Source organism: Podarcis raffonei, chromosome 8 (genome assembly GCF_027172205.1).
Source record: "Podarcis raffonei isolate rPodRaf1 chromosome 8, rPodRaf1.pri, whole genome shotgun sequence".
NCBI lineage: Eukaryota > Metazoa > Chordata > Lepidosauria > Squamata > Lacertidae > Podarcis > Podarcis raffonei.
The window spans coordinates 91,971,330-91,992,531 of record NC_070609.1 but is presented as its reverse complement, the minus strand read 5'-3'; the positions used below and the strand labels follow the sequence as shown (position 1 = coordinate 91,992,531).

Sequence of the window (21,202 nt, the reverse complement as noted above, 5' to 3'; positions counted from 1 at the left end):
CTTTCCCGGTTTCGATCCCCAACAAATGTCCATCAGTCTTAGTCTACTATCAGCCTGGAGACCTCACGTCCGAGGCTCTTAATTCTCTCTCAATTCCTCTCTGCCGGTTTTTTTGGTAGTCCTTAATATTAAACACCAGATCTCGGAGAAGCTCTGTCCCGATAGGGTCCATATTTCTTCCAGCCAGACCTCCATACTTAAAAGTGGAGCCTGAATCTTGTTTCTTACTCCTTTTAAGTCCAAATGTCCCAAAAGCTCCAACTTTCACCTTAATCAAATTTGTAATCCATAGGTCTTCAGATCTCCACATAAGGAGATCTCTCCATTCTTCAATCTCCAATTCAAAACAGATTTTCATCATCCAGTACTTATTTTCCTTTGTAACCATCATGTCAGGCCTCTGGCTCTCCTTTGTCATCTGCAACATTACATCTCCTCCTTCCTTTTCCTCAGAAACAACATATATCTCTTTCTCCACACTCTCAAATCTTTCAAGTTTCTCTTCTTGTCCAGCTGCATGGACTTCATGAGTCAAGTCCTTATCAAATTCAATGGATTTGTTTACTGTTAAGTCCAGAGTTGCAACATTTGTAGCCAAAACATCAATTTGGCCTTGTAACTTTCCCAAGAGAAGAAACACTCTGTCCAATTTAGCTTGAATTTTTCCTCCTTCAGCCATTCTTGTAATGTCCCAAAATCCCCTCTAGAGGGATTTTGGTTACTTTATCTTCCTTCCAGTTCAAATCCAAAAATCAAGTTAGTTTGTATCAGTTCTTCCTTGTTTTCAACAAAATATAACCAAATTGTAGCAAATATATCCAGCAGAGATAGCAGAAACAAAGTTCTCTTTTTCCTTCTTGACAGCTAATTTGACAGCTGTCAAACTCTTCTATATCTCCTCAACAGGCTCTCTCGCGGATCACTCCCGGGTCCGGGGGGGTGGCACTTCAGCTCTCAAAATTAGCTCTTATCCTCCAGTGAAATTACTTATACTGCCAAATCGTGAAATTAATGTCTTTTACCCAATAAAGAAGAAGAAATTCTCTCGACCTTAGTTAGCTAGTCCTTGCTTTAGATTATTTATAAGACGGGGAGACGGACTTCCTGTTTGCGCCTTCCCCGATCGTGCCTAATTAAACAAAAAAATTTTCTTTACAAATCCAATTTCCATATTACTCACGGGTTGTTACTTTTAGAGTCCAATTGTTCACAAGAAGAAGTCAGCGCTCTTCGACCATGGCATGCGGCTTCACTCCGCAGGAGAAGCAGTCGACTCTCAGCAGCTTCGCGGGTCGGGGGGCGCAAATGGTGCCCGCCGAGTCACCAAGTTCACAGGCTTCAGCGCCTGTGATTTCTGAGGGTCCCCGCGTCGCCGCAGCGGCAAGACCCGGATCCTGCAGAGCCGATTCCCTCCGGAGCTCGGATGGAATCCGCCATTAGCCGATGGCGCTAACCCGGAAGTCCTTCCTCACAAGAATATCATGGGGGACTTTGTCAAAAGCCTTACTGAGATCAAGATACACTATGTCCACAGCATTCCCCTGATCCACCGAGCTTGTAACTCCATCAAAAAAGGAAATGAAATTCGTCTGACATGACATTTTTGAGAAACCCATGCTAGGACTTAGTAATTACAGCATCCTTTTCTAAGTGCTCACAGGCCAACTGCTGAACTATCTGTTCTAGGATCTTTTCTGGTATCAACGGCAAGCTCATCAGTCAGTAGTTTCCTGGGTCGTCTCCCTCCACCCCCCTTTTTGAAGATGGGGACAACATTTGCCCACCTCCAGTCTGTAGGGACCTCACCAGTTCTGCAAGAATTCTCAAAGATCAAAGACTCTGAGATTACACCTGCAAGCTCCTTTATTACCCTTGGATGCAGCTTATCATGCCCTGGAGATCTGAATTCATTTTAAGTAAGTAGATGTTCCCTTTTCCTATCTTGGGCTGCAGCTCCCTCCTTATATCACCAGGTTGAGCATTGCTTTCCTTATGGGTGAAGGCAGAGGCAAAGTAAGTGCTGAGTAATTCTGCCTTTTCTCTGTCACCCAATAGCATCTCTTCATCTTCTCCATGCAGAGGACCTACCACTTGCTTATTCTTCGAGTATTTTAACATCTCCATTCAGAGCACATTCAGTGTGTCTGGAAAAGTCACAAGACAGTATCATATTTTAATGCTGGGCTATAGATAAGGTTCTTATCTCTTCATGAATTCTAGTCTGAAACTAACCTATGACCGACTGTTGGCAGAAGCTTGTTTTGGGCCACCTCTGTGTCCACAGAGGCACAGACACAGCTGCACTGGATGCTGGATGCAGACATCTTTGTCATACCATCTTCAATGGGCCTCATCTCAAACATACAGCACCTCAGCTAAACACCACCTTTGAGTCAGTGTGCAACCAAGTCATGTGACCTATGCACGACACAGGGGTGATCTATGGTGCAATCACAACTTTGCTGCTTGCACACAGATGCCACCCAGACAGAACTTTAATACCTGCCAAGTTTTGCTTTGGGGGCTGTTGGCAGACCAGAGAGATTCAAAACCAACATCTGGGTAGGTGGGTGGGGGGTGAATTCTAACTAATCAGTTATTGCCATTTGTGTGCATATGCATTTTACCACAGTGTACACATATGCACTAAGGCAGCATACAATCCCTGGATGTATCTGTGGTGCAGAATATGTGTGCACACTGTAAACTACACAAAAAACGTCTTCCTGAGCCTCTGCTCCTTAAGCAGCATGGATGTGTCTGGGGTGAGGGGTCCCATTCGTAGCACAGGCAACCAAGCCAACTCAGAGTAGAAGTCAAGCCTCTCTTGATACTTTAGAAAGACTCAGTGGCCAATCTACTTCAGTGTTGTCTGCATTGACTGGCAGCAACTCTCTCCATAGTTTTTGGCAGAGAATCTCTCCCAGGCCTACCTGGCAATGCCGGAGACTGATCCTGGTGCCTACAGCTTGCATGGCAGATGTTCCACCACCCTTCCCCTAATTCTTCCCCCTAGGCTGCCTCTCAAGCAGCCCAGCTGAGGGCGTGTGTGCAGGTTACATCTTCAGCAGCACACTGAGTCTCCTGAAAGGTAAGGAAACATTTCCTATTCAAAGGAAAGTCACTTTGCCTTGCTCAGAAGCATTCTGCATTAGGAATCAAAGCAGACACTCTAGCAGAGGCAGCCTTGCAACTGTCCCCTATGCACAGGGCTCATTGAAGGCTATATCTATAGTGTCATTCTCTACCCAGTCTACTCTCATTCATCTGCCACAGCTTTTTGGAAGGATGGAACCCTGGGAGGTGTAGTTTCATGTGTTTACTTGTCAGAGTGAATCTGGAAAGCAAGAGGGAGAACCCTGGGACAGTTTAACATGCAGCCGATTAAGAGTGCCATATATAAATAGCAGCACTGTTTAAGAATGGGTTTTCCTGCATCTGTTTGACTGCCAAATTAAGCATTTGGCCGACGAGTTTCCAGCACGAGTTTCTCTCCCTTTCTTTTTGCAAACTCACTTTCAGGCAATAAAAATAGATACACAAAAACTTGTTCCTAAATGACATTTGTGTCAGGGGGGAGAGAGTCTATCCCTGGAGAGCCCCTCCCCTTTATCTTCTGCTTCCGACTCTCCAACTCACTGCTAATCAGGCTGGTCCTGAACCTGGAGGAGCATCAGGTGGGCATTGAACTTGCTTAGCACAGAGCAGCACAGCAGCCAAGGCAGCCATGCAGCCACCAGGCGCAGCGCTTGCCCTTCTGCTTGAGCCGGCACAACTCATCAAGGGGCACAGACCAGACTCCCCCTCCTCCTTCCCCAGCCTGGCTCACAGAAATGTTAAGGGTGCGGCTGCCCTTAAAGAAAGCTCAGAAACTTCATCGGGTCCAAATGCAGTGGCCAGATTATTGGCCAGGGTTGCTTTTAGAACTCACGTAACCCCACTTCTCAAGCAGCTTCATCAGTATTGACAGTCTCCTTCCTTACAGACCCCCACCCTGAGTATTAGGATCAACGGAGGGAGAGCTCTTGGCAGTTTCAACCCCCTCAGAAGTTTTTTTGGGGGGAGGGGTGGCCCAGGAGAGGACATTCTCTGTGGAGCCCCTAAGTTGTGGAATGCCTCCCCACAGAGGCGCATCTGGATTCTCCACAGCTTCCGGAGAATGCTGAAGACTCATCTCTTTGCCACCTTTGCCACCCAAGATGTGTGTTTTCGGGACCCATCCTGTTCTTGTGAATGTGATAAATATTATAACTATTTTTAATTCTCAAATTGCTGCAACCCACCCTGGGACCTTATTGGTGAAGGGCATGTCATAAATTTAAATAAAAATAGTAATAGTAATAATAACAATACATTTCCCCCATCCTTCCCTATTCTTCTGCTATTCTCTTTGAAGAGAGCAGTTTGTACTGTCTGCTACTGGATCCATGTTCTGCAATGATGGAGTCTGGGGTGCGGAGTTTCAGGGTGAAAGAGGGGAAAGTGAGGAGCAGAATTCATCTCATGTGCCTCTACACATACACTAAACCACGGTGCCTGTGGAATCTACTAGGTTTCCCCCTCAGAATTGCAAGATCCACCAAGCAGAGCCAGGTGTAAGCCACACATGAAGAATTAGGGGAATTGTGAGCCCAGGACTTTGAGGTCTTTCCATCCAAAGACTCATCTGCCAGTAACTCCAAACTGTCCTCCTTTCCACAGTATAATCTGCCCTGCATAAGAGAGCAGGGGGTCATTTTGTTGCTGCCATTGTTAAGCAAACTAGGAGCCAGAAACCCTTATTGATCTGCTGTGAATCTCCTGGTAGGTCCAGATTTAACTTCTGCCCACACCTGCACTAAATGCAGATAGAACCCCACTGAGCGCCCCCCCAGCCCCACCCACCTGCCCCCACACCAATGCTGCACCCACAGTACACTCACATTCCCAAGAGGCAATACAGGGAGGGTCCTGATCCCCCTGGAGTGCCCACAAAGTGAAGCATCTCCATGCACACCACCAAATGCGCATGGGCTATATTTTTCACACATTCCCCTTGAATGCACATGTGCTGGGGGGAGGGGGAGAGAAGGCCAATGCAGCAATGTCAGGGGGAAACACAGCCGCACCCCTGCTGCACCCCGTGCATTTAGCATGTGCATGGAGTCACGCACAAGGAGGGTTTGGGGACACAGAAACAACTTTTGCTATGCTCTTCTATTAAACGAGGCGTGTAACTATCATACCAACTTAACTTCAAAGCTTAAAAGAAGAAGAAAATGCTCCCGTTGTGCGGCTTGGGCAGCCGGAGCTGGTCATGCAAATTACTCAGTTGCAAAAAATAAATGGAGGAGTTGGCCAGGGTTCATAAAAATGTTGCTGATTCACAAGGAAATTCTGTTCCTCCTGCATTTTCCACGACTCTTGGGACTTGTCTGGTGCCTTAATAGCTTCACTGCCATTCTTTCAAAGCCCTTGGGTGGCTCTGCCCACCAGATGCCTCACTTTAACACACAAAAGATGGGCTTCCAGCCAGGTGCGTGACCCAGCTCTTGTCAAGCTGGGGAGGGGAGAAAGCGCCATGGCACCTCATGTAAATAAGAAGCGCACAGGGCAAGGGGACTTGTGCCACGGACTCAAGACTCTGGACATGCAGGAGAGAAGGTGGGTCAAGAAATACGGATAAATTTGCAAAGCACTCGTCCCAGTTCCAGGAATGGCACAAGCAAGCAATGCAGCAACTGCATGGTGCCCTGGCCATCTCCAGATGTGTTGCACTACAACTCCAATCAGGTGGGTGCCAGGTTGGAGACGTCTGGTTTATTCTAGCTGGGTGGGAAGGGCTCTCTAAGGACTCAGGGAGCAGATCATGCCCAGCCAGGCTTCCTGTACCACAGAGGCCAAACACGGAACCTGGGACCTTCTGCATGCAAAGCACAGTCTCTATGACTATCTATCAGTTATAAATAACCATGATAGCTCTACAGAAGCTCCTGTTTCAGAAGCAGTCTACCTTTGAATACCAGCTGTTTGGAAGGAAGCAACAGGCGAGAGCTGTTTCTTTATGCTCTACTTCAGGAATTCCTAGACACACCTTGCTGGCTAAACAGAAAGCTGGAAGAGCCTCAGCTCAGAGGAGGAGCCCATGCTCTGCAGACAGAAGGTCCCAGGCTCAATCTGCAATGGCATCTCCGGGTAGGGCTGGCTGGGAGGGACCCTGCCTGAAGCCCTGGAGGGAGGCGGCCAGTCTGTGAGGACAATACGGAAGGAGATGGACCAACGGAGTAACTCAGCAGGAGGCTGCTTCCTCTCTTCTATGGACCTATGTTCTTATAGGTACACTTACAAGTCAGAACCCTCCTGATCATGGGAGTCAGGTGATTCCCAAGAGCCAGCCCATATCATTACCTACTGCGTGCCTATAAAGTCTCTAACATTTCCTCAGCCTGGGGAAGGCGAAGGGGGGGCCGACCTGCTGTTGCTTCAGACATTGCGGGGCTCCAGCTCCCAGAATTCCTGACCATTGGCCTGTCTAGCTGGGGCTGATGGGAGCTGGAGTTCCCCACTCTTGCACTAAGGGAATGCTTGTTCTCTCTCTGCCCGTCCCCTTGCCATTTGCCTCTATGACACCTCCTCTGTGCCGGGTACTTGGCACCTCTTCATTGGCTGGCACCTGAACCTGGCATGACTCAGGCCTGGGCAACTAGCAAGTTTTAGCCTCAACTAAGGGGACCAAAGCAACATGAAAATTAAGGTGGAGAGAGATCAGGAAGCAGATTGCAGCTCTCCATAGGAATGGCCTGTGCCAGCCCTAGGGGCCTCCAAATATTCTTGGACTGCAACTTCCATCAGCACCAGCCAGCATGGCCAATTATCAGGGATGGTGGGAGTTGTAGTGTAGTTTGGCTCTGCTGCCTATGGCTGGAGGAAGTGGTAGCCCAACAAAGCCAGGAGGGTGTGAGAAGCCTGATTCGGCATATCTCACTGCACACATCACCAAAAGACTGCGTTTGCCTCCTTCTGCCCAACCCCCTGGAAGCCAGACTAAAATGACTGTCTCAGAAACTCTTCTGGGTTCTAATCTGCCGGGGAATCATTTATTCTGTGCCAGGGGAACCAGTAGTTCCCTGTGCTCTACTTCACCTTCAGAATGCCCTCTGACAAGGCAACCTTGTCATCCCATTTTTTTACCAGCATCACCCCTTCCAGCTGCTCATGATTTTAATAGGGCTTCTTGATAACGTTTTATCGCCAATGCCAGTAGCTATAAGATCTGCTCTCTCTCACGAAGCTCTCTGGAACCCATGACATGGATTTAATTCCTACAAATGGGCGGGGGTGTGTGGATTCAACATGCTGCCTCTGGCTGCATTGCAGCCCAGCTCCAGAGAGTTGCTGGCCTAGTTAGGAGTCACCTGAGTGCCCAGGATTTGCAGCACATCTCAAACACCAAAGGCCATGCCAATGTGGTGTCGTGGTTAAGAGTGGTAGTCTCGTAATCTGGGGAACCGGGTTCGCGTCTCCGCTCCTCCACATGCAGCTGCTGGGTGACCTTGGGCCAGTCACACTTCTTTGAAGTCTCTCAGCACCACTCACCTCACAGAGTGTTTGTTGTGGTGGAGGAAGGGAAAGGAGAATGTTAGCCGCTTTGAGACTCCTTAAAGGGAGTGAAAGGCGGGATATCAAATCCAAACTCTTCTTCTTCTTCAACTCTCACAGCCACTTATTAGTGCTTAACATGCAGAAGGAAAACAGGCCTTTCCCTTCAGATCTGTTGCTGAATGAGTGGAGAACTTTCTTGGCCTGATCTTTATCTGCTGGGGGCCAACTTTGGCAGATGGATGGGACTACCACCTGTCAGTCACCAGTCATATGTCAGAACCAAGCAACCAAGCAGCTTGTTCCAAATGAATCGTGGACTAGCCCACCTGCCAACAGATGCATTTAGCCATTTGCAGCACACTGGTAGCCTAAACGGGAGGAAAACAGACCACCCCTCTTCCAACTTACAGAAGTTTCCCTGTCTGCGTATCACAGTCCCCTGGCAGACCAAGTTCCAGGACAACCACTACGGGTTCAGTTTTCTCAATGAGAAGACTGCTCTTGAGATTTATGGGATTTCTGTGTGACAGCAGTCATCTTCAAAACAGCATCAGCCCAGATCAAACAGAATATACTTGACAGTTGCAACACTGCAGATTTCTTTTTGCCAAACCAGTGTTCAAAATTAGCCAGGTACCAGGTATATTTTGCACCTGCCTATTGGCCACTTGTGACCAAGTGAAGCTGCTTGGGCGCTGCCAAGATGGTGCCTGACATCACCACCATCTGGAAGTCCATACCTGGGAATCTTTGGGTCATAACTGTTTTCACACACTGATGCCACATCTTGTAGAATTCTATCAGTTACATTTTATCTGCACAATCAGAATTTCTGGAACCAAAATGCTTTTTCTGTGCAGCCTGAGCAGGAGCAGTGAACAAAGTTATAGTCTCAGCTTGTCTTCACTTACCCCAGCCCACTGCCCTGCTCACAGTTGTGAAGAATATCCCTATGTTATGAATGGTCTGTGTCACTATTAAGAAAAACAGGTTGGAATAGGCCAACACACACACACACACACATACACACAAACACAGTCCCTGGATCAAGTGTCCCTGAACTGAAAATGGATATTGGGTCTTCTGATGGAGGTAAGAACCTGCTTAGCCACAAACAAGCACAGAACCTGAAATCGGAACTCTTGCAATCGTGGGTCTCCTGGGGTTGCTTTAGGGTGTGTGGAGGACCATTAGAAACATATTGCCCTTTCTCCAGTTTCCAGAACAATCCTGTGAGAAGCAGGATTTCTGTGACATTCACACAGCTTCAGGCTGACTTGTTCCCATTCTGCAGAGAAGCCCGCAGGTCAACTGGCCCAGAAGCATGGAGAGTGGCTAGCCACCCACTTGCTCCAACAAAGATTAGAAGAGAACTGAAGTCTTGGGAGCCTCTGCCTCCAGTTTGCCTCTCTGAGGCTACACCTGTTTGGGAAATTGAAGTCTCTTAAAGGCCAGCCCTCTGCCTGTGCTCTGTAGCCTCCTGCCTGGTGTGCTCCCAGGGAACACAGTAGGATGCACCTGGTTCCCCAGGGCAAGACACTTACTGTATGAGAGTCTTGGCTCCTGGTTCACAGGGTCTTCCTGGCTGCCAGCCTCGGGTTCAGTGGCTCCCTATCCACCAGCCCAGCTCCTTAGCCAGTGACAAGGCAGCCTCCAATTTGATGCCCTGGTCACTGCTGGACTCCAGAATCATGAAACAGATTGCAGTCAACTTACTTTGACCCACATTGATCCTATTCCCAGCAGCTTCTGGCCTTTGTCTCTTAATTATGGAGCAGGTGGAATGTTTTAAACCTCTCTTTAAAAAAAATATTTGTTTATATACTGAAAGTAGTTTTGAGTTACCCTGGTAAAAAAAAAAGAGCAATCAATATATTTAATTAATAATGAAGGCTGTGCAATTGCAATGACCAGAACTGTTTTAAAATTCACTTCCAATACATGCTGGAAAGTGATGCTGTCCACTCACACATCAGTTTTTAATTTTTTTCAGTTGACATGTCAACATAATTATCTTCTCAGTACCGGGTTAAATAATTTCTGCTTTGCCCAGATATCCTAAAGAGGCTGTATTTGATTTTTCACTGTCACCTTATGATGGCTTATACTTTGCTTTTATCATATTTTATTATTCATATTATTGTACACACTGCCCTGGAGAACAGTTTAGACATTTTAAAAATAAATAATTCCAAGCCACTGGCTTCAGCAAGTCTGATCTAGTGAAAGTCCTTAATTATGATTCACAGCCTCCTGCAGAAAAGTTGAGCCCAGAATAAAGTCTGTAACTTGAGCATGTAGCAACGAATTCACATGAACAAAAACACACACATGCACACACAAAATGACTGAAACACTGGTTGTGTGAATCAGCCTTTAATCAACAGAAGGAATGCAGCTCTTAGAAGCTACCCAACTGGTAGTCCTGGTGGTTAGAGCCAACGGTCTGTCTAACTATACTTAATATGCACTAGAAATCAGGCTTTTAGTGTTGCAGCTCCAGCCCTCTGGAATCAGCTACCAACTGAAATTAGGCAAGTGCCTAGTGATCTAGAAGCCTATTGGAGACATTTGCATTTAAGAGGGCTTTCCCTGAAGTGTGACCAGTCATTTTAGGGAATAATTATTGAAATGGGTTTACTGCTTTCAGTTCACTGCATTTTGAATCTTTTTTATTTTATCTCATTTTATTGTAGAATCATAGAATCATAGAGTTGGAAGAGACCACAAGGGCCATCGAGTCCAACCCCCTGCCAAGCAGGAAACACCATCAGAGCACTCCTGACATATGGTTGTCAAGCCTCTGCTTAAAGACCTCCAAAGGAGGAGACTCCACCACACTCCTTGGCAGCAAATTCCACTGTCAAACAGCTCTTACTGTCAGGAAGTTCTTCCTAATGTTTAGGTGGAATCTTCTTTCTTGTAGTTTGGATCCATTGCTCCGTGTCCGCTTCTCTGGAGCAGCAGAAAACAACCTTTCTCCCTCCTCTATGTGACACCCTTTTATATATTTGAACATGGCTATCATATCACCCCTTAACCTCCTCTTCTCCAGGCTAAACATGCCCAGCTCCCTTAGCCGTTCCTCATAAGGCATCGTTTCCAGGCCTTTGACCATTTTGGTTGCCCTCCTCTGGACACGTTCCAGTTTGTCAGTGTCCTTCTTGAACTGTGGTGCCCAGAACTGGACACAGTACTCCAGGTGAGGTCTGACCAGAGCAGAATACAGTGGCACTATTACTTCCCTTGATCTAGATGCTATACTCCTATTGATGCAGCCCAGAATTGCATTGGCTTTTTTAGCTGCCGCGTCACACTGTTGGCTCATGTCAAGTTTGTGGTCAACCAAGACTCCTAGATCCTTTTCACATGTACTGCTCTCAAGCCAGGTGTCACCCATCTTGTATTTGTGCCTCTCATTTTTTTTGCCCAAGTGCAATACTTTACATTTCTCCCTGTTAAAATTCATCTTGTTTGTTTTGGCCCAGTTCTCTAATCTGTCAAGGTCGTTTTGAAGTGTGATCCTGTCCTCTGGGGTGTTAGCCACCCCTCCCAGTTTGGTATCATCTGCAAATTTGATCAGGATGCCATAGCTATATGAAATAATAATATGGTGATGGTGATACTGTTGAGAGGCACTTATAGGATGTTCTGCCTCAAGTTGCTAAAGCAGCCTGACTCGCCTTAAGACCCAGGCGCCTTGATCTGGTTGGTGGGGAGAAACAAGCTGCAGTTCTGCCTCAGGCAGCAAATTTCCTGGGCAAACCCTGACATGGAGCCTAGGAAGCCACCTCAATCCTCAGGGAGAGCATTGATCCACTGAGCCCAGGACTGCCGACACTGACCGGTTTTCAGGCAGGGCACCTTCCGAGCCCCACCTGGGGCGTCTGCAGGCAGCGCAGGTGCTCAGCGCTTGCTGAGCTATGGCCTTTCCTATGTGTGGTGCCCAAGAATGGAGATCAGGATGTAGATCTTCTTTCCCATGTTTTCATATTCTATTTTGCATTAAAGACCAATTTGTGTGTCTGGTTTAAGTCCGAAGACTCAAGCCAGCCAAGTCAGCATGTTGCATAGGCTGCTAATACTGAATATAACATAACATGAATATATGGCAAGAGGATATAAATTGACATTCATGTTCCTATATTATGTATGATTTATAACCTAAAAAATTAAACCTTAAAACTGACTAACGTGCTCCAGCCCAAAATGGCGCAAAATGAAGAAAAGAATACATTTGTTTCCGCTACATTAACCCTCTGAATAAACTAACCAAGCTAATCTGCTATATCCAAAAGGGCTTTCTGTGTGCACCTGTGTGCCTGCCTTTGGCAAACCTGTTTTAGGGGATTGCTTTTGATCTTGACCAAATTTTTGTTCTGGATTTTTGTACCTCCAGGCAGGATGGGTTTTATTAATTTAGTGCTGGCTTTTATTATTTATTTCAAAATGTAAGATTGCATTGGATTTAATCACATATGCTTGCTTCAGGATGACTTTTTGCCCCTAAAAGTGACATTAAAATATTTTAAATAAAATAAAGAGAGGAGCAGGCTGAATAAAGGAGCCCAGACTGAGAAAATATACTCCCTACCCTTTACTGACATGATGAACTATTTAACCAAGATGTTTCACATTTTCCCAGGCAGCATCTAATTGCTGGAGGAAGTCTATAAGACAATATTGCAGAGGATTGATAAAATGGTTTTTATCCTCAAAACATGCATGGACACATGGATGCAAACACACATATCACCTGATTTCTCACTACTTGGCTATTTGCCACTGACTGTGTGAACAGACTCCTTCAAAAGCACACATGAGATGGTAATGAAAGTTCTGTGGGTGGTCTTTGACTGCTGCAGGCCTCAGGTGTTAAGCATGAATGAAAGAACTGGGTGAAATGAGGTTCCAGGCCCTCTAGACTCCAAAACGTGGGACCTAGTGAAACAAAGAAAACCAACTGTAACCTTTCTCCCTTTCTGTATGTATGCTCCATCCAAAGACCTCCAGGCATCTCTCTTCTGGGTTCAGTGTGATGCTTGCATGTGGGCTTACATTTCAGTTGGACATGCATAAATTGGTCATTGCCTGTACAACTACAAAACTGCTGCTAGCATATAGGGTTTGTTTTATTCCTAGCCTGTTTGCCCACACACACCCTTTAGCCATTTGCAATGTATCACCAGGTAGAAAGAGACTGATTTCTTTGCCATTAAAAAAAAAAGTCTGTTTGCCTGTATAAGATTATGACTCCCCATAGGTGACCAGGAGACTGTGTATATAGAAACTTGCTATAATACAGCTTGTTCACACAAATTATCTTCATAGACTTCTGATGCATATAAACACTGAATTCAAAGCCCTGTCTTCATCCAGAGTATTTCATTCTTAAAGTAACTTTGATAGATTCCTGCTATGATCAAAATGAGATAGCTGTGTTGACCCACGATGCCCAAAATCAGTGTGATTTAAAATACTTTTAATAAGAATCAACCAGTATTCACACTGTGGGATGCAAGCTTCGGATTACAAAAAATTCATCCTCTTCCTGGATGATCTCAAAAAGAGAGGGAGGCGGGAATGGATGTTTCCCAGCAAGGATAAGACCATCTTAAGACTGAAACAAACTTCAGGCAAAGATTGTATCCTCCTTTTCCCCACATCCACTCTCTTCAGGCTGAGGAACAATTCTGTGCAACTCAAAAGCTAGCAGACATCCCTAGCAGGGACATTTCTGCAAGAGCCAGGCTAAGGCATCACCTGGAAATTCAAATGGCATCAGCCTCACATACTAATTAGCATGGATCATAATCCACCTGGAAACTGAAAGGAACAGGAGCAGCTCCTGTTCATTTATATATAAACCTGCGTGGCACAGAGCTGGACCTTTGGTCCATCTAACTTAGATTGTCTAGACCCCTACAATGGCTGCTGGCATCAGCTTTCCAGAATCTCAAGGCCTCTCCCTACCTGGAGACACCAGTGAATGGATGCATCTGGGACCTTCTGTGTGTAGCGCAAATGCTCGGCCATTGAGCTACGGCCCCTCCCAATGACACCTGCACATGGAAACGGGGGGGGGGGAGGGGGGTATTCTAATAACAGCACCTAAAATCCATTGCCCCAGGGGGCCACCTCATCTCACCTCTAAATACTGCATTATGAACATCAGCTGGCCCTTTAAAGGGGGCGGAACTATCATTTCACTTCCCCTCCAAAAGAAGGGAATTCAATCTCCTTAAGCTGAAACGGGAAGAACAGCTTCCTACAAAGGGAAAGGAAAAGAAATGCAGTCTCAGGTTTAATCATGGGATACCTGGCATTTGGAGCCCCCAGCAAAAGCCCTCCCCGCCCCTATTGCCATATAATTAGGAGTAAGTAAGTTTGTGAATAAGAAACACATCAAGCTATCTATTAGCCAATAATAGTTCAATGGAGCTTCAGTGCACAGAGGAAGTATACCATTGAAGACCAGATGCCAGGGGGGGGGGGTTAAGCTGCCTGATTCATGCTGCAGGAGAAGGGCTGGAGCTCAGAGGCAGAAGGTCCCAGGGTCAATCCCTAGCGGGCATTTCCAGGTATTGCTGGGAAACCCTGGAGAGCTGCTGCCAGTCTGTGTCGGAAATACTGAGCTAGATGGACCAATGGTCTGATGCCGTCTTAGGCGACTTTCGGGCGGCCACTGAAAGAACAACAGGCGAGCAGGTCTTGCCTTGCATCCTTATCTCCATGCAAAGAGGCAGCCAGCAGAACAACGCCCCGTGCCCAGGCGAGCAAAGGACTCCAGGCAAACCTGTGGACCTCCAGACCTTGCGGGACTCCAGCTCCCATCAGCCCCAGTCAGACCAGCCAATGGTCAGCATGATGGGAAGTGGAGTCCGACACCATTTGGAGAGGCACTAGTCTTGCCAGTTCCCACCCCTGGAGTCCTTCAGAACAGCAGCGTCTGGAAATATACGAACGAGCAGAAAGGGGCAAGAGGAGAAGCACAACATCCAGCACGGGCAAAATGGACCAAAGCCAGGAGGAGTCCAGAACCTGCCAAAGGAACTACCGGGAAGGGTCCCCAAGCTGCTTTATGGCTCCTGGGACCTGGTCCCCGCCTCCTCCCCTCAGCCCCCGCCAGCTGGAGGGCACGAAGCTGGGGAAGGCTGGACTAGTCCGTCTGCAGCCTCCCAAGTCGGGCTTCAGGGTCCCTGGAAAGGGAAGGAGGAGCCCCCAGGAGCTGCAGCGCAGGCCCCGCGCTTGGCGGGAGATGGGGACTTCTAAGCTGTGGGTATCTTCGCCCACTGGACGCCAGACAAGAGGCAACAGAAGGCTAGATGTTCGGACAGGCGGGTGGAGGGCGGAGAGGTCCCCACCACCGCAGCCCCTCTTCTACCCTAGCCAGGACCTTCCCGGGGCTCCACTGTCCGGCGCGCCTGGACACCAGCGCGGCCAGGGAGAGGCGGCGGATCAAAAGCCAGTGCGCGCTCGGCGACGCCTGATCCCAAAGCCGGAAAACACCGCCACGCCAAAGAAACTTGCCCGGGAGAAGCTACTCCCCACGGGCTGGAGGAAGTGGAGGACGCCCCGACCCATCCCCAGAGCGCAGACCCATCCGCGCCCCCGGGATCTGCAGGAGGGGGTTCCACCTGCCCCAGCCCTCCCCTCGCCGCCGCCCCGCGCGCGCCCGGGCCCTGCGCACCTTTTTCTTGCGGTCCCGCGAGCGGTTCCTGCGCTTGCGGTTGGACTCCTCCTTCTCCTTCTGCTCCTGCAAGGCCTGCGCCTCGATGTCTTTGATCTTCTTGAGCTGCTTGGCCGCCTGCGCCATGGCGAGCAGCCGCCGCACCAGCCCCGCACGCGGCCCCGGACCAGGACCAGGACGGCCCCAGACGACGCCGACGCGGCGGCGGCCACTGCAGTCCCGCCGCCCCGCGCCCGAGCAGCTGCGCTGCGGCCGCGCGGGAGGGGAAGCGGCGCCGCGGCCGGAGGAGAGGCTGCTGCTGCGGCAGGAGGCGGGCGCGGCGCGCCAGGAGCTCGGGAGGCGAGGGGCAAGGCGGCCCGGGCGCGGAGGATGGCGCGCAGCGGGGCGCGAGGGCTGGGCGCGCTCCGGCCGCTGGGCTTCAGTGCGCGCTTCCCGGCGGCCCGCCCGGCGAGCTGGCCCCCGGCATGCCGGCTCCGGCGAGGCGGCGGCTCCGACGGGCCACCTGCGCAGGCGAAGCGAGGCGGGCTGCGGGCAGGTAGGGCGCCTCCGCCTCCGCCGCTGCAGTGGGGGGGTTGCTGCCGCCGCTGCCGCTGCTGCTGCCGATGCCGCTGCGGTGGCGCGTCTGCCCAGCTCAGATGCTCCCCGCGCGGCCACTAACCGCTCAGCAGCGGCGGGAGGGGGCGGCGGGATGGGATCTGAATCGATGCAGATGCGGCTCTGCCTGGGCTAAGCAGGGGACGGCTCCTGCCCACCACCACCTGCCCATCTGGCAGGGGCTCTCTCTCTGCTCGCCGCAGGGGGAAGAGGAGGAGGGCCCCCCTCGGCTGCCCGCCCCCTAAGCATCTCTTTTCAATGAATGGGCTCAACTCTGGAACATCGTAAAGAGAAGAGAGGGTGCAGAGTTAAGTTTCCTTCCACTGGCAGGTCTGCGGGTCAGAGGGCCCCTGAGCAGGTGCAGAGTTCTGCTGCTTTCAACAGGCAAGGCTGTGGGCAGAGAGCCCACCTGCTTTCAGATTGTAGAGGGGATGGAATGCTAAAAGGCATGCCTGTTTTGTTTTTCTTTTGTAGAAATTTAGAAGTGTACAGTCAGGAAAGACCCAAAATGCCTTGCAGAGTATTCCAGTTCCTCCCTAGGAAGGAAATTGTTCTCTCTGTGTGAACAGGCCACTGGGCACATGATCCAAGGCCAAACCCAGTTGGGCGACAGGGAGCAGGGAGGGGAGACAGTGGCTTTGGTCCTTGGCACACGTCTAGTGTAGGGGAGGCTGTGATCCTAAGCATAGTTACTTGAGAGTAACTCAGCAGGACTTGTTTGTGAGTTGAAATGCATCGGATTGGGCTGCATCAGCATGCCATGACCTAGGCTGAAATCGCATCAGAGCTCACCTGGATGATGCAACAAGCAGCTGTTCCATTATATTCAGCACCTGCCTTGCAACACGGGGATAATACATGCTTGCTACCCTTTCATGACTAAAATCAGCTGTCTCTCTTTGCCTAGTAGTCAGACTGGCCATCTTACAGGGTGTTTGATCAACCAAGCCAACCATTTCTCTTCCCTTCACAAACCAGACTGGAATCCAGTGCCTGTCAAAGGCACCATCACTCCAGAGGGGAGGGATCTGGGTGATCACTTGGAGAACAGGATGCGGGACTGGATGGGCCATTGACTGGATCCAGCAGGCTCTTCTGATGCAAGAAAGGATGCTGGGAGTTGTAGTCCAGCAACATCTGGAGGACCACAGGTGCCCCATTCCAGGTGTAGACAATACTGAGCTAGATAGATCAATGGTCTGCCCCCGTATAAGGCAGCTTCCTGCCTTGCTGTGCCAGTCTGCGCAAGCCATTTGCCCACCAAGCTAAACAGAAACCACAAGCATATGGGGCATGAGAAGTCTGCAGAGTATTTGCTAGCTACCTCAGACTGCCAAAATAGGCTGGAAGGTTAAAAGCAACTGGGAGGTGGGGGGCAGCTATTTATGGGATGTGATCCACTGGGAGCAGTCAAATACAACAGTCCTTGTTTTGCTAGAGTGGACATGGAAGGGAATGTTTGGTCCAGCCAGTCGCAACTCCCTGTTCCTCCTGGCCTGGAGCATCCTTCCTTGCATGGGACTAGTGGGTGGGCATGACCTTTCCAGACCACTCTCTCCCTTTCTTCCATCTTCTTTTCGTCCTGCGAACTTCCTGGAATGAGCTGCTGGCTGCCAGCCAAGCAGTCCCCCAGGTCATCTGTCTTATGGGATAAACCTGTTAGTATAAGTTTGTGACTTTAAGCCAAAAGTCTGCCTTCAGGGATCACGCTGTGCTCTGGCTGATCGTGAGTAAACTTTATTTTTATTGAGTAGGAATAAGACTGTGGTGTCTTTATTCTTTTACGAGGGATTCAAAAGGGGATCTTACCAGGAACATACAATTCAATCTGAGGGAGATTGAATTGCATAATAGTAAGAGGTTCTAACAAGCCTGCAACCAGATTTCTGCTGTGCGTGAGAAGGGGAATGTAAACTCCGCTAAGTAAAGGAACTTGCTAGCACAAGTTAGGAAGGATATTAATAAACAATATTACCTCTCCTGCCACCCTGAACATTCCCACACTATTTACATCTTCCATTGGACAGTGTTTGGCTGGCCTTGCTAAAACACAGGCGGGGGTGCTTTGGAAAGAGCAAGCAGCATCACCCCACTTTGGATGCCGTCTTCCATGCACACAGACTTGGGTCTGCCTCTCACACATGTCGTGTTGGAGATCCTTTCCAAAACTGTCAGCAAGTTATTTGTGGGGCAGGAGAGAAGTGCCCTGCCTGGGGCAAAGCTTAAAAGGGCTCATTGTCTGTATTTTGGCTTTGTTTTTAATTGGAATTCATCATGGCTACTCCTTGCCACAAATATCTTGGCTTCAGTATTTGCACCCAAGGGCTGTGGAGTCCTTTCCAGGAGCAGCCAGCTGGCAAGGGAGAGAGGGTGTGGCTGACTGCTGGAGAGGCAGAGGCAGCCGTAGATAGATAGATAATACTTTATTCGGCTATAAGCCCACAAGGTAAAACCAATCAATAAATAAAATAGCATTTTACATTCTAAAATATCAACTAAAATATTTCAACGCATAATCTCCTTCACGTTACATACAATCTCTAGATGTACCATATTGTGGCCTTGAATATAAAGATGGTGGATAGAGTTTACTAGATTTTTAATAGTCATGCAGCATTCCATGAAGTCTTTTATATGAAAGAACTGAATTCAGGAATCTGGCAACCTGTAATGTTCTATAAGAGTCAATGTCCTGGAGTAAATAGGCTAGATGTAATTCAGGTGGTTTAGTAACAGTTTCCAAGATGATTGAACTCAGAATCCTTGATCGGGGAACAATATATAAAGGACAATTAAACAAGATATGATAAAGGGATTCTATTGATTTGTTGTCACATGCGCATAAAACAGAGGTTTTACCGTTAGAAAATCTATTGCTCAGCACATTTGAGGGGAACACATTAAATCTGGCTCTAACAAAAGCGAATCTATGTGACGCAACCGATAAGGTAGACAGATATCGAGGTATCTGGGACATAAATGTAGTGCCCTGATTTATCGGGGAACATGTACCTCCACCTGTAGTAAGATTGTGTTGCAAATCAACCTCCTCCAATCTTTGTTTGATGACCTTTTTTGCTGTAATTAGATCTAAATTTAGTATATCGGAAGGAGAGATTCCATAAGACAACAGTTTGGAATGGATTTTTGTTGCCCATGGGCTGGTAAATTCATCTCTCCAAAGGCACTGAATAAGATGGTAATTGGGCAATTTATGCCAAAGGGACAATTTACGACTCCTATACAATTTACGACTCCTGGAAAAAATTAGAACTTTAGATTTGGAATGGTTAATAGTAAGTAAATTTGTTTGGCAATATAACGCGGAGATCTTAAAGGCCCTCCTCAAACCGATTCTTGAATATGAGAGGATCACCGCATCGTCAGCGTACAATAGTAAGGGGCAGCGATAGTCTGCAAGCCTGGGTGCATGAATGGTGGTTTGTGCCTCAACTAGGGGAGTTCTCATGTCACTAATATAGAGGTTAAAGAGATAGGGGGCAAGGATGCACCCTTGTCGTACCCCCTTATTTATTGGTACTGAGTTTGTGAGATCGCCCTCAGGTGTTAACCTCACCCTAGCGGCCGTCCCTTCATGTAATTTGATCATAAGCCACAACAGCCTTTTATCTATGCCCCACTTTGCCAATTTCCCCCATAGCAGCTCTCTAGAGATACTGTCAAAAGGTCTATAAAAGCGGCACATAGAAGACCATGAGTGGGGGAAGAATAATTCCGCGCCAAATGATATAGAATTATTGCATGGTCAGTAGAAGCACGATTTGGTCTAAACCCGGCCTGTTCATGGCCTATCAGATTGGAATCTTCGGCCCATTGGGTTAGTCTGGTTAGCAGGAAGCGAGTATAGATTTTTCCGATGATTGATAATAAACTGATATTATGATAGTTTCCTGGGTCCTCTGGTGGTCCTTTTTTATATATAGGAATTATGATGGACTCCTTCCATGATCTAGGTATCTGGCCCGTGGCATTAATTGCATCAAAGATTTTTGAAAGAATTTTGGCCCACCATGCTGGGTGTTGTTTAATGGCTTCCGCCGGGATCAGATCGAGCCCTGGGGCTTTATCAGTTTTCAGTTTAGCAATTAAATCAACTATTTCCTCCGGGTCAGTATCTGGCCATATGGGCAAGTGACATGAAAGAGTATCAGAATGAATGTTAGAGATAACTGTCTGGGAGAAATATTTTCTTAGAAATTGTTCCCATGTCGGGGGAGGCAGCCGTAATGGGAGGCCATCTGCCCTACTCTACCCCTTAAGAGCGGGAGGGTGAGAGGTAGCTGGAGGTGGCCCAGGGGTCACGCAGCCCCCCAGCTGGGGGGAGAAGGGGAAACCCACAATGGGATTGGATGAAATGTCACTTATCAGCTTTCTTTCCCTCCTTTCTCCCAGGAATGCAAGGTGGTATGTGTGGTCTTTCCCCCACCCTCAGTGAAAAATGGATCTTGTTGCTCCCACGAGTTTCTGAACTATAGCTCTTGACCATCAGTCTTGACCATTGGTGTCATGGACTGGCTGGAGGCAAAGGAATGGTGGGAGGACCCTGCTGGGGGAACCCCCAATGGACGAAAGCTCAGAACCTGCGCAGTGGTGGTGGGACAACAATGAGTGCTTAGAGAAAGAAGACTGGGAAGAGGAGGTGCTGGAAGCTGAAGAGGTAACAGGGCTTAGTGAGCTGGGGGAGTCTGTGGCAGAAATAAGTCCAGACTCAGAGGCAGAAGCTGAAGTAGGAGAGTCGGATGAGGGAGGCCAAGAGGCAGACATGAGCCAGGCTGGTGAAGAGTCATGGGTGTCTCTCCCTCCTGACAAGACGTTGGATTCACACAGGCACAATCTCTGATTGCTTGGGAAAAACCCAGGGGAGGTGGGGACTTTCAGTCTTGGCAACTGAACCGTGGGGTATGGTAGCTCAACCTACCAGGTATTAGCTACTGTGCTCATTAGGCTTGATACTAAGCCAAGTCAGTGCAGATTGTGTTCTTGATAATAAAGAGTTAACTCCAACACTTAACACCAGCTTGTGATTTACTGCCAGCTCGCTCCTGTCAATTGGCTATACTGGCTGGAGCCCCCCTTGTAATGTAGGAGCAGCCAATTGGAAGAGCCCAGGATGCATGATTACAACATGGAAATTCACACAAACATGGGGGGGGCACAGGATCTTCACCTTTGGTGTAGGCTGAGAGTTGGCTCAATGTCACCCAATAAGCTTTATGGCTGAAGGGGAATTTGAACCTGAGCCTCCTAAGCCCTTGTCCAGCCTTTGAACCATCCCATGAGGGATCCCCAATGTGGTCCCCTCCAGCCATTGTCAAA

At 48.4% G+C, this 21,202-nt stretch overlaps 1 protein-coding gene across 7 annotated transcripts in view; it reads right to left on the bottom strand.

Annotated features, from left to right (window-relative positions):
* Positions 1–15,443, bottom strand: part of ANK1 (ankyrin 1) — a 184,028-nt gene extending 168,585 nt beyond the window's left edge. For 5 of the 7 annotated variants that reach the window (XM_053401570.1, XM_053401575.1, XM_053401571.1 and 2 more), the window contains exon 1: positions 15,272–15,443. In XM_053401570.1, coding sequence (XP_053257545.1) covers positions 15,272–15,397 — 126 coding nt within the window. In that variant the 5' untranslated portion in view covers positions 15,398–15,443. The remainder of the gene's footprint in view (positions 1–15,271) is intronic. The other 2 variants (XM_053401574.1, XM_053401582.1) reach the window with 1 other exon arrangement.
* Positions 15,444–21,202: the final 5,759 nt, after the last annotated feature.